The sequence below is a fragment of the Scomber japonicus genome, chromosome 16 (genome assembly GCF_027409825.1).
Source record: "Scomber japonicus isolate fScoJap1 chromosome 16, fScoJap1.pri, whole genome shotgun sequence".
NCBI lineage: Eukaryota > Metazoa > Chordata > Actinopteri > Scombriformes > Scombridae > Scomber > Scomber japonicus.
In genome coordinates, this window is record NC_070593.1 from 7,630,226 (window position 1) to 7,644,420 (window position 14,195).

At 38.0% G+C, this 14,195-nt stretch overlaps 2 protein-coding genes across 2 annotated transcripts; one reads left to right on the forward strand and one right to left on the reverse strand.

Moving 5' to 3' along the window:
• The first annotated feature begins 2,241 nt into the window (after positions 1 to 2,241).
• On the forward strand, positions 2,242 to 7,646 carry si:ch211-10a23.2 (Galectin-related protein A-like). Its single transcript, XM_053336261.1, is given in 6 exon segments — positions 2,242 to 2,296; positions 2,299 to 2,342; positions 2,344 to 2,400; positions 2,746 to 2,831; positions 4,390 to 4,570; positions 6,812 to 7,646. Coding segments are annotated over 6 exon segments (567 nt in total). The 3' UTR covers positions 6,956 to 7,646.
• A 726-nt stretch (positions 7,647 to 8,372) lies between these two features.
• plek2 (pleckstrin 2) lies at positions 8,373 to 13,154 on the reverse strand. Its single transcript, XM_053336187.1, has 9 exons — positions 12,882 to 13,154; positions 12,544 to 12,708; positions 11,706 to 11,884; positions 11,517 to 11,608; positions 10,974 to 11,161; positions 10,585 to 10,686; positions 10,384 to 10,467; positions 10,082 to 10,160; positions 8,373 to 8,510 (listed from the first exon to the last, which is right to left on the reverse strand). Exons 1-9 carry the CDS (start codon positions 12,933 to 12,935, stop codon positions 8,383 to 8,385), a joined length of 1,071 nt encoding a protein of 356 aa, XP_053192162.1. The 5' UTR covers positions 12,936 to 13,154; the 3' UTR covers positions 8,373 to 8,382.
• Positions 13,155 to 14,195: the final 1,041 nt, after the last annotated feature.

Sequence of the window (14,195 nt, forward strand, 5' to 3'; positions counted from 1 at the left end):
TTTGTATATGCACCAAAGAAAAAGTGTCATTGAAATTGTTTCATGTAGATTTTTATACTTTTGACAATTGAGAGAATTCTTGTTATTGTGTTTGAGTCTATGATTAAGATTACGGATACTCCCTAACACAGCTGTAGACTACTGTGTAATTATGGATTGTATCTAAGCATTATACCACTTATGACTGACATGAGGTAATTAATGTGTATGGGAATTGACTTTTTTTCTTCTTTGGAATTGGATCTTGTGGGAATTTGACTCCCAGCACCACAAGACAGATTAAAAGCAAGCTGTGTGCATGTTGCTTCATACTCTTCTTGTCCTGAATCATTCAAAAATTAAGCCAACTTAACAAACTGTATGCTGTTAGTTATAATTACATATACTGACCTTGCTAACTCTTAAGCTCAAATGTAAAATATATATTTATTTTAAATTCTGTAGGAGCTGCTGTGGACTTGTATAGTTTATTGCCCTCTTCGCTTAAAATAAGAAGCTGCATGGCTTTGAATTGATGGATTATGTAGTAATGGCAGTCATAAAGAGTTAATGACACATAACTAATGCAGTTTATGTTCACACATTTTCTGCTTTTCACGCGGGACTAATTAACCATATCTCCATCAGTGTGTAGCGCTGCAAATAATTTTAAAAAAAGATATACGACATTATCTAATTCACTGACTCTCATGATGCTTGTTGCATTTTTTTCCTGAATATTTTTTATGAACATCATCTGTACCTTTAATTAACTGTGCAAACAAATTGTGCACGGTGAGTGAGAAACGTGTCATTAACCAGCTGACAGTCGAGTCTCTGTGTTTAACCACTGATCATCAACACGCTTAAATAACAATTACTACTATTTGCATTTTGCTGATGTCAAGTTAGCTTTAGCCGCAATGTTGCTGACATGCTGTAAAACTGTAACTCAGCTTTAACTTCAGTAACATGTCGCAGGTTTGACTCCTGAAGCATTTAGAATAAATATGGTGTTAAATAAAGTTACTTACTCATTTCTATGTGTGGCTTTTCCCCCCGAAATGTGAGGGTAATTTAACCTCCCAGCTACTCCTTTCTCCTCCTCTGTTATGCTAGGCGGCTAAAGGTAAGAGGTCATGTGACTCAATCAGCTGATCCTACAGCGCTGGTTGGTCAAAGGTTTCCTCTGCTGCGTTCAGGTGCTGTCGGAATTCTGAGAATAGAACTACTGAGAAATATTAAATTATAGAGTATGTTATGTTATTAACATTATTATTATGATTATTATTATCATTCTATAAGGGTTATTTTCTTATCAATTTTATTCGAGTTCTTTAAAAACGTTTTCCTCTTATTCTCATTTTTTTCCTCATCTGCATATTGAATTCGCTCAGTTGCCTTAAAACTGTAGATGTTCAAACTCTCAATGATTTTGAGCACTAATATGATCTCAAAAGTCAACATGGATTTAAAAAAAGTCAATTTATGGCTCAGTTGGTATATAATATTAAAGCTCCATAGTGATCTAACTGAACACTTGCAGATTGATGCTGTTAACAATACAGTAGCTACAGCCCCCTCTATTAGCAGCAATTGTCAATGTACCATTAACTAAGGTACTGACTGTGGTTAATGTTACAAAGCTGCATTACCAAACTATTTACATTATATACAACAATTTTTTGTAGCACTTCTAATGAAGTACTGGAGCAGTAATGGGTAATATGTAGGCCCAAAACTAAAGCAGACTACTAAATTAAATAATAAGGGTCTTGATTTGGCTCCTGCACTTTTACATGATTTAAAAGACTTGTCTTGCAGAGAGACCCTGTCCTCTGTTACAATTTAGTATTAATACCTTCAATGTTTTATTTTCCATGGTGCTTATTCTTAAATCAAATTGCATGTGAGACAAATGAAGCAATCAATATAAAAAGAGCTGTGCACAATACAAACAAACAGTAAGGCAGATTAGGATCTTTCTTGAATAACATTAAGGATTTAACGAGGAGCAGTGAAGGCAGCACCAGGTTGATTTAATGGAGAGAGTCAAAGCAGACAGTGTGAGGAAGGCATATAAATGAAAAACAGAATAACTTCTAAGGATACCAAGGTAGGTTAGAGGGTACTACTTTAACCAACTTGTCACACAAATTAATAGGATTGAAATAAAAAACTAAAAAAAAAAAAAAAAAAGTCCATTCAGCTTGTAAAGGACCCACCCTTCCCTCCCTCTCTGTCTCTCTCCCATTATCACCAATGCCAAATTGGGAGCCTGTGTCCATGACAACGCGTAGTGCAGGCGGGGTTTGCCAGCTGGAGGCAGAGTCAGTCAGTCCTCAGTTGGCATCACTGCTCCAAACCTCCACACTGCATCACGCCCTGAGTGGAATGGAAGAAAAGGACAAGAAAGAAAATGTATGTAGCTTTCCTTTTTTGTCTCTATATGGCACGGCATGCATTTATATAAATCTGCTAATTGTTTTGTTTTTATTCCTAAATATTTTACTGAGGGGAAAAATAGAGAAGCAGAGTTTGTGCAGCTGAGTCATTGATTGTTTAAAATCGGGATCAATAAAGCTATTGTTCCTCTCGGTGCCATAGGTTGCAGCGCTGGCAGATTAAGACTCCCGCATGGCTGCATGATGAGGAGGGACCCGCAGTTATATCCTCCTGATAATAAACACTGTGTGCTGTCTTGTTTTAGCAATAGGCCTCATCCAGTAAGACCGCTGATCTGTACACTCTCCCATTGTTTCACAGGGGGAGTACATCGGAGAGATAAAGGGTGGGCTGCGGCCTTCAATGAAACTGGTTGTTATGGGAATTATTAACAAAAAACCTAAGAGGTTAGTGCACACACCTGTTCTCATTTTATGGCACAAAAAAAAGAAGAAGGGAAGTATGCATTATTAATATACTGTTGCGCATATGACGTGGCAGCCAATTACGGTAAGTAATGGAGATGCCTTGGACTACAATAAAAGGGAATTTTAAAGCAGATAGACAGATGTTGCCTCATTTTAAGGACACATGCCAACCACCCAGCTTGAGCCTGTTTTGGGAGAGTATCTTTGTAATGCCAGTGCGTTTCCTAATTATAGGTTCAGTCGGTGGATGTGCGTGGGAGAGCTCCAAATCCCATGAAATGTTAAGACTCACTCCGGAATTCCCTTGGTTGATAACATCAGTTGGTTATTTATTCATTTAGTCATCAATTATGTCCAGCAGAGAAGATCACAATAAGGCTGCAACCAGACAACAAAAAAATGACTTACTGTGCCAAAACAAACTGTGATTCAGAACTTGTTTGCATATTTTTAGCAGCACAAAACCTCATATATGGGCTCAAGGGACAAAATACTCCCTAAGGACCCCTTTTCTTACATGCTGAACATTTCTTTAACACGGCAGCCAGATTACAAAGATTTATTTATTTTTTACTAAACCTTATATGGTGTTGATTTAGATTATTTTAATGCCAAATGCACTGTAATTCTCTAGAAAACAGGCTGCCAAAAACATATGATTAATCACTTCTGGTACAAAGAAGTTGTTGAGGTTAAGATAAATTAAATGTAAATTACCCAAATCTGTAATTATGCCAGGCCAATAACCTAACCACAGAAGATGTTTTTTGTTGCATGTAATAAGAGCCACAGATGGAGATGTGTTACTGAATAATTGGCAGCAGTGAAATAATTATTCATAGTTAAAATAATCAATAAATAAGGAAATACCAGACTGTATAATACTCCTTTAAAACTAGAAGTCCTGCCTTTAAATTTAAGAATTGGCACAAAAAAGCACTAAAAGTATTAAAAGTGAAAGTACTCATTATGCTTAATGCCCCCTCCTAATGTTGTTATATTAGTGGATCTTTATTATTGAATCATAAGCAGTGTTTTTATCTAGTAGATGGTCAAAGTTGAATTATGAAAAACTGATCAAATGTTTAGTTTTCTAAATTTTAATCTGCAAAGTAATTTTAGATGGTACATAAGTGTATCACAGTAGAGGTGTAAAGTAACATAAAAGCAGTAAAATATGCAAAAATTAGGAATATTATACATTCTTCTGTACATATAAACCATAATGCCTATCACACATTTTTGTATCAAGGCTATTAATTTCTTTCAATTACAGCACTGAGCTTAAATTCATTATCAATTATTACCACCACCATCATCATCATCATCATCATTATCATTTTTCAGTCAGTCTTTATTACACACTTCATCATTAGCTAAAGGTTGTGATAATGACCAGAAGATGTCACTGTTATCTACAAAGGTTTATAATTCAGTTGATCTCATTAGAAGAAAAAGAGACAAAAAAAGAAATGTTTTTTATATTTTATTTTGTGCCTCTCTCCCTCCCTGATATCTTCTGTGTGTGTTTTCACAGCATTGAGGTGACTGTGTCCTGTAAGCCTCAGGAGCAGGACACAGAGGGCGATGTGGGTCTCCTGTTAAAGATCAGCTTCATGGATAAAGCCGTCCAGCGTAACGCCCGTCTAGCTGGAAAGTGGGGTCCAGCTGAAAATACCCTCTCCTTCTTTCCTTTTGCAGCTGGAGAATCCTTCAAGGTATGTTATCTCAAACTGTGGATCACCATTTTTTTTAAGCAGATGGTTGACGCTCAATCTTAGTGAGTGACAGAGTTTAATGAGCTTTAACTTCTGCTACATCAGCACATGTTCAAGTAACTCTGAAGTGATGCTGGACTGTAGAGACGAGTTGTATCGGAGGGCTTTCTGCTGTTGTTAGTGCACGTGTCTCTTCCTGTTTTAACCCTCCTGTTGTCCTCAAGTCAAGGAAGAAAGGAAGGGAGGAAAGAAGGAAGAAGGAAGCAAGGGAGAGAGGAAGGAAGGAAGGAAGGAAGGAAGGAAGGAAGGAAGGAAGGAAGGAAGGAAGGGGGGAAGGAAGGAAGGAGGGAAGGAAGGAAGGAAGGAAGAGAGGAAGGAAGGAAGAGAGGAAGGGAAGGAAGGAAGAGAGGAAGGGAAGGAAGGAAGAGAGGAAGGAAGGAAGGAAGGAAGGGAGAGAGGGAGGAAGGAAGAAGGAAGGAAAGGAGGGAGGAAGGAAGGGAGGAAAAGAAAGGAAAGGAAAGAAGGAAGGACAGAAGGAAAGAAGGAAGGGAGGAAAGAAGGAACAGTCAAAACAGACGGGGTCAATTTGACCCGGGAGGACGACACAAGGGTTAAACTTTTATTTTCAGAGATAGTTTCACAATTGTTTGAAGTCTATGTTAAATAGTAATTAATACTCAGATACCCATACGAGCATTGAAACAGGCTTTTCATGCAGTAAATGGTTGGTAGTCATATAGCGCCTTTCTAGTCTTGTGACCACTCAGAGTGTCCATACTCTTTTTAAATCAGGATTTTAATGTAATCATTCGTCCTGTTCATACTGACCATTAAAAGATGCATTTTTAATGTGCTTTGAGTGGAAGTGATGGGGGACAAAATTCAAATTAGTCAAGTAAATATCTTCCACAGTTTTTAGAATAATACAAAGGAAAGATAGTAATAAAAATCTTTTAAGATATCTACTTTTTATGCCTAATTAGGACAGCAGGAGCCTTATATTATCTTAGGATAAACATTTAAATACATGTTTGCACTAAATGAGGACTGCAGATGTTCTCTCCCATCACTTAAAATGAAAACACATTAAGAAGGGATTTAATGGCCAGTATGAACAGGAGGAACCATTACAACAAGAAAGAAACTGACACATGGGAACCTGACAACTATTTTAAGAAAGACGTGAACCTATCATTTAACATTACTCACTATTCCTTCACCCAGTTCTTAACCGTCACCCTATCCTGGTTAGTAAGGCACAACATTCAGATTATTCCAAGAGTACAGACTTAACCAACATGAGAGATAGATCACACATGACTAAAGGGAAGACACAAATGTTAACACACAAGAAAAAGAAAGAAAGAGAAAGAAAGAAAGCCTCCAAATCTCATTAAGACTGTATTGTGCTCTTCTCTCTGCTGGATGACTGTAATGTTTCCATTATGCTTAATCTGCAGTTACACTCACAGTGAATCACTCTGCAACACACACCCAGCTTTTAAGATGCACTTTGAGCAGCTTTTCATGTTTTGTTGCTCTAAGTGATATTTAATGAGTTATTAGATTTATTGGGTGTTTAAACTAGGGCTGGGCTGATGTGCTTTTGTGCCAATTCGATTTTCTAACGATTTTTGGGTCCCGATTCGATTTGAATTGCAATTCTGATTAAACAAGTATTGCGATTTTATATTTGAATTATTGTGATTTTCTTTCCTTAAACTAGAACAGGTTGAACCAAACACTTGATAATACATCATAAGTCATATTTACAAAAAACAATAAAACACACATCTCATCAGTTTGTGAGATTTATTTTTAAAACTGTGAACCTGCCCTCACAAAAAACACTCTCATCCACCAACATCTTACAATAAACTAAACTGCTACATTTAGCTGCTCTTTAGAAAAAATAAATAAATAAATAAAAATCGTTAGAAAAAAATCGCGATTAATATAAAAATCAATTTTTTTGGCCCAGCCCTAGTTTAAACCCAGAAATCACATGATATGCCATCTAAGATTGTACACTTTTCAGATTGTTAATTTCATTAATGCTGTAACAATAAAATCCACACCCAGCTTCCAAATAAGGCAAATCTGTGACTTCTTATTTTGCATGAAAGAGCTAAATGTCTCTACTGAGATCAATAAAGTCTGAGCTTATCTTGTCTTATTTTGACTTGATTTAACTTGTCTTATGTAAAAGTTTACTTCCTTTATTTCCCCTCTGATTCTTAGATGGAGATTGTTTGTGAGCACCAGCAGTTTCGTATCTTGGTGGACGGACAGCCTCTGTGCGGCTTCACCCACCGGATCTCCCCTCTCGCCTCCCTCACCGCTTTACGAGTCTTTGGAGACTTACAGCTGACCAAGGTGGCCTAACGTCGACGTCTCACTCACAGATAAATACCATGAGGAATGTTTCGGGAACAGTGTACAATACATAGGATTAGGGTTGAGCTACTTCTTGAGTGAATAAATTAACCCATGATGGGGATGTTGTGTTTCTAATTTCAAACAAAGTTACACCTGCCTCGTAATCACGTGATATGACAAAGTGCCTTCACTAGATTACCTGTTTGGGGACATGAAGATACTGACTGAGTTTAACAGTCATCAATGTCTTAAATTAACTGAGGATTGTGATTTGAATTGAACTGAATTGAGTTATAAAACAAATATTTTTCCTTCTATGAACCTTTATAGAAATGCGTCACTGCAAAAAAGTTGAGCGGCTTCACTATCTGTGAATCTAAAAAAGAGATTTACGACGTTTATTGTCACTTTCTCTGAAGTTAACCTTTGAATGCTGAAGTTTCTGAAATCAGTTAAAAAAAAGAAAGATTGTCCTTCTGTGCCCGACTAAGAATTATAACAGGTGTAATAATTTAAAACAATTTAAGTACATTAGTGCATGCCAGTATTAAGAAGTATGTTTCATTCCCCTCAGTTTGACTCCAAAGGGGCTGGAGGGATTCGGTTATGTCACACTTTCTCTTATTGCATCATGATCAACTTACTGTACAGTCGGCTTTGAAAAGCTACTAACGCCCGATGGTTTGTGTACTTTTCATTTACCACTAGCACTTTTTATGTGAATGTTTCATATCCCTGCAATAAATCACTTTTGTTGTTATTTCTTTGTTGTTTTTCTACTTTGTGGTCGAGTACTTGTTACTTTATCTCAACCCTAAATCCACTGTATGCCATCATCTATCACTATGACGATGTGTCACTCCAAATTTATCTTTAAACCAACGGCAGCTCTCGTTGAATCATTCAGATAAAGGCTCGAGTCAGCTTGCAGAGTGGGAGTGTCCCTCTGATTACTGGGAGCGCCTCTAACCTGCACAAAACTTGATGATTGTGACAAATACCTCCTGAGGCCGTTCTTGTTTCTACTTGTGCTTTCTCTTGGTCTCTGGAGTTGAAAAAAAAAATACAAGGTGGATATTACAGTTGAAATTATTATGTTTAATAATGAAAAGAATCCTGTAAAACACATGAAAAACATTTTTAAATTAAGTTGAATAATTACAAGAGAAACTGATACAACTGTTGAGCTTTTTGAAAAATCCTTTCAAACTCAACAAAGCAGAAGGATCGAGCTAAAAACAAGGCATTTTGTAGATGAACAGAAATGTTTCGGACCCTCAAATACTTTCATTTGATTACATGTTCCCAGTTTGTTGCTACAGTACATTCATGGAATGTATAAATTCAGCTTTCTTCATAACGGGATAAATGAACAAGCTGATGTGTTTGAAATTGTAGTTTTAACCCAAATCTGCTGCTCTATGTCTGCTGCTCTATGTCTGCTCTCTGATTGCATCTATCCAGTCCATCTTCTGCTGGTGGGTCGGCGCCTGGATGAAGTAATGTGTGTCTGACTGAGTGATGATTTTAAACAGGTTGCCTTGAATGTTGCCTTTTACACCTGCATGAGAGGAGATATGAATGGAGATATGGTTAATAAAGTATAACTAGGTTTATTAGGTTTACAGAATGAGGCTGCTCTGATAGAAATAGTAGCGTTATAGCTCAGTAGGAAAAGTTGAATGATACATTTTCACTGTGCAAGTTAACAAATATGAAAGCTTGAATGTAAAGGAAGACATGTAGGTGGAAAATAGAAATAACAGTAACTTCTGTTCTTCGGTGTTAAATGATGTAAAAGTTGTTTCATCAGGAGGATTTTAAAGGGATCCAGTTAAAAGATCAAGTATAATGCTTTAAAGGATAAAGATGGCATAATTCTATATTTTTCTTATTGTTAACACATGACCCAAAATCCAATAATGTCCATCTCTCAACACTAATGTCACTTTACTACCCTGCCTGTAGCATTCACACTGGGTCGTGACCTCCTTTTCTTTTTTTAAAAAGAAACTGCAAGGAACTATGGTTATCGTGACTTCTCTTAATCTCTCTTCCTTTATATGGCTTTGCTTCATGACTATTGTGAAACAGTCTGAATATAACATTCTGTTGACTTTATTTGGCTATTTGGCTATTATTTATTTTCGCTTTTAACAAGAAAAGCAGTTTAACTTGAGGTCAACGACTGTACTGATGATCGTTCACACATTTCTTACATGTTTTCTCACGGAGACTAAACTCAGTCCCATCCTTCCTTCTAACACAGCTTCTGAATCATCTTCTGATTTACCAGAATAGATTAAAAAATAACTGACCTAAAAAATGTATCCTAAATTGTTTTTCAGCAAATGTTACCTGCAGGGAATATTTTCAGCTACGGATTTGCACTACTGAATATTTCCACAGCAGGACAATATGAGTGGGATTGACTCAGAATAAACTAAAATAAATAAGTAAATAATAAGATTATGTGGTGGTGTTTAGCTCAGTTGGTAGAGCACCCGCCCCATGTGTTGAGGCTACAGTCCTCACTGCAGACAACTCCGGTTCAAATCCCGCACCGAGTGGTCCTATCTTACGTGTCATTCCTCCCTCTCTGCCTCCCATTTCCTGTCTCTCTCTACTAAACCTGTACATTAAAGGCAAAAAGCCCCAAAAAACATACTTTAAAATAAATAAAAAAGACTACAGTGCACACGTCAATCATAATTAATTAACATGTCAGTGAGGCAGTGTGGCTCATTGATAGATTTTTTAATGATTTATGAAAATAACAGAGCTCTGTGGCTCAGTGGAATACAATATATTTGTTGGAAAGATCAGTTCACTGTTGGTTTTGGTGTTGTTGTGAAATAATAGGAAAAATAAAGAATATCACCAGACTTTGATAAATATATCTCAAATGAGAAGACTAACTTTGCAGTGTTAGTGAAATGTTCTTGGTCTCCTCATCACACTACTCGACTATCTAAACTCCTCAAGTTTGAGAAGGAATCAAGATGATCTCCCAGACATGAGAGGGGCGGGGGGGAGGGGGGTAGGGTCCATTTCTCTTCATTTGTCATAGTTTCCTTGAAAACATAATTTCTGAAGTTTCTAAAGTAAGTGTAGTTTGAGACGCTGACTCACCTGAGGGTACTCCATTATCATCCAGAGAGGATACCAGACAGCTTCGGAGTGAGAAGCCGCCAACTGGGCTGATGTCATCCTAATCCATGACATAACATAGGAAGTGAATCAGATCCACTCAGAAGTTAGACTGACTCTTATGAGTAATGTAAAACATAGGCAAAACAAAACAACTGCTGTGTTTGGGGCTGCAGCGGCGTTGCTAGGTTGTCATAATTGAAGTCATAATAGTCATCTTATGTTTTTGTACTGTTTTTATATTTCTATGGGTTGATCCTGCACAGTGAGGCCCATGTACTCACCTTGGTGGGATCATAGTAATGAAGGAAAGCCGGCTCTGAACGCAGCACAAACAGTCGCACCTTCCAGTTTTTCCTCCTGTGTCCCTGTGTTTGATGTTTGAAGAGGAAACGTGTGTCGGTTTGATAAATGCGCTCAAACACGATGTGAATAAATGAAAACACACAACAAAGCCAGAACATAATAACTAGATATGGGCTTACTTGTTTCAGCAGGTAGCCTCTCTTTATCACTTTTCCACTCAGCTCCACTGCAGACAGCGACGTCTCTGACTTCACACTGCCTCTCTTCTTCAAACTGTCAGCCTGGGATTAGAAATGACAAGCTTTAAATTAAACTGCATTCCATAAAACACTGAAAAACTGTGTGAAATGTGTGTAGAAATGTATTTGATCTGAGCCAGAAAGAAGAACACATTACATTTCAGTGGTTTCCCAGCAATAAGGGATCATGGATCAATACACACACACACACACACACACATACACACACACACACACACACACATACACACACACACACACACACACACACACACACACACACACACACACACACACACACACACACACACATACTCCTTGGTACTTACAAAGCTGTACAGTGCAGTGGAGTCGTCCATGAACTGCTCGCTGAGGCCGGCGGTGCGGATGCCCTCCATACTCTTCAGGCCGACAGTACGCAGGAAACCCTCCTCCAGCAGGGCCGAGGCCAGCGTCACTGCCTCCACACGGGTCAAAACAAGCTGCATGAACACCAGCCAGTCCACCACCGCTGAGCCTGCGTGAACATCACAGGTTTAGAAGTATGTTTATATAATAGATGCTCACATATGCACACAAATACACATTAATACAGAAGATAGACATATTTTGGTATAGAGACATATGCATAATAAAAACTCTCATTATCTCATTATTTAAATCATAATGATGGCTGAGGATATAAGATATGAGTCGCAGCAGAATACAATGGCAATAGTTTTATAGGAAAAATGCCGTTATCAGCATCAGAGGTGCAGGGAATATAACCAGAATCCCATTCTTATAGATGTTTATAGATGATGGAGGTTTTTATAATCAATTATCTTCTCAGATCAGGCAGTAAAACACAGAGTTGCTGTTTCAAAGCTAACCTGAGAAGCAGTTGTGGTAAGTGCTGCCCTGCTCCACGTGTTGGCTCATCTTGATCCCACTGTGAACATCATACATGGAGTCCAACACCTTGCTGTAAGAGGACCAGAGACAATTAGAAAGAGATATAAATATAATGACGGGTGGAACAGGATGAGGTTTAACTTGTACGTAAGAGAGGGTTTCTTTACCTCAGATTGAAGTTGTGTAACTCGGACCCAGCCGGCTCTTCTTGGCTTTCCACCTTCCCACCTGTCTGCAGTTTCTCCACTGCTGCAGTGATGTCAGCTGCCCAATCATCTCGCTCCTCCCGCGAACAAGCCTCCAGGAAATGTTCCACCAAATTCTTTGTCTGAAGCTTGAAGACCAACTGAGAAGACAAAACAGAGACGGGAACGGATGTTACAGAATCAGCAGAAAACAACTGATGGGTGATAAATCGCACATAGGTGTTGGCAGGTAACGGAGATCAGGTCCAAACAAAACAGTAACCTGAGGCAATGACTGTGAAAGGATCAAAGTGTGTCTGCTGGTGAAAACACACCTGCAGTCTGGTTTCTACCAATACAAACATAAACAAAGGAAAACACTGAATGGAAACTGTAGCACATTCATGTTATAGACAGAGCCGGCTGTGTTATTTTATAACGTCAATTCAAATCTATATCTTTGTGTCTTGTGTATATTTCAGCAAATATATTCCATATGTACTCTGTTTGATGACATAATCAAATCCAGTTATGAAAGTATGTTAATTTATGGGTTGTGTAATTATTGGGTATGTTATTCCTCCCCTTTAACATTAAAATTAATCTTCTCTTTTGGGTTTATCTGCTGAATTTGTGAGTGAAAGTACAGAAAACTATTTATTTGTATTGACATTTTTCAGATACAAGAGGACAGTTGACTTTGAATCCATATAATTTATGCGGGGAATGTTATAAATCTTAGCTGTGAATACATTGAACAGTCATCTGAAACAATTCTTTAATCATCTGTCTAACAATCTGTTGAATTAAAAACACTCACCGGCCGGTTTTCATACTCCAGGAAAGGACAAGTTATCACACAGTCCTTCAGCAGGATTTTCCCCCGCTGGCTTGAATTCCTTTTACCTCCTTCATACTTGTAATACAGCAACTTGTCTGGCATCAACACAAACCACCGTGCCTTCCAGTTGTGTACAACATGACCCTGTAAAAACAGATGATCGAAAATGAACTTGTGATATTCTCTTTTCTCTAGAAGTAGCCAAAACTCTCTTCCACAACTGGGTTACATCTTTCATTAAAGGCCAAACTGAGTCAATGAAATCAGAATTTTACAGCATTTATATTTTGACATATTTCCCCAAAAAAATAACTCACCCTCTTCACCAGGAATCCTTCTCTTAGAATCGTGTTTTTCTTGTCTGTATCCATTCTGTCTGTTCAGGGTGATTTGCCGAATGAGCTTTGCCTGTTCCTACCTGCTCAAGTTATTGAATGTACAGGGGAGTGTGTTTTATGGATCACTTAATGCGTCACCCTGTTCACACCCACACCCACACACCTTGCTCAACACTGCGTGGGCCCAGCTGATCCTGCAGTTTCTGCTAATGACCACATGAGGGCGCAGTGACTCCTTCAGAGACTCAACATGGATGAAGATGTTTTGGAAAACTCATGAATCTTTGAATGTTTTAATGATGGATTTCTGAAATGTTTGAGGTAATGTCTTGTAGTGTTAAGTCAGGATATCAAAGAAGAAAGTCGTAATTATTTCATTTCAATTAATTTATCAGTTTCATTATGTGAAGACATCAGATCTTGCAGATGAACTAGCTGTAGCAAAACGACCAAAGATTTTTTTTGTCCCATTTCAATGAGAAACCAGCAGCAAGGGGGCCTATACTGTAGTTTCTGCCCCAAATAGCAGCTGTACCCATCAGGAGGACAGCTGGGTTCAAATCTCCTTCAGATGTAAATTCCTGAAGAGTGCACATACCTGCTTTATGAGGCTGTTGCAACCACATGTGGCTTCACAGGACATTTATTTCTGCTCTATCTCCATTTCCTGCTTCCTGCTAGTAACAATAGAGATAACATTTCAGAATGAGGAAGGGATTGTCATTATTTCTAGCTATGAATGAAGGCAGACTGCTGTTATAAATCTCCAAATTCACACTTACAGTACACTGGTAAAAAAAAATGGTGTGCTTTGGAGTTCAGATTTCAATTGAAGTTCAGCTAAATAATTGCTCCTTTTTTTGCCTTTAAAGGAGCAGTTCGACATTTTTGGAAAGAACGCCTCTTTGCTTTCTTGCTGGGAGTTAATGAGTTGGTTAATTACAGGCTCAATATGAAGCTAGCAGCTGGAAGCCAGTTAGTTTAGCTAAGGCAAAAGTCTGGCTCTTTCCAAACGTAGTATTACAAAAAACTTAGTGGTACAAAAACCAAAGAATCAAATGAAGAATAGAAAATCATAGAAAAGGGTTGTATATAGTATAGTAATAGAATAATTGCAATTTGTAGTGACTTATTGAGAGGGTGACTGAGGTGGAAAGGGACTATTTCTTGGCTTGGCACTGTGACTTCCTGGAGTATTGTCTCCACCACGAGGTTGCCAGGCAACCAGCGGAAACTCCCCTTATTTATCTTGTTCCAAGACAGCAAAGTGTTTTTCCAACTATTTCTTTGAAA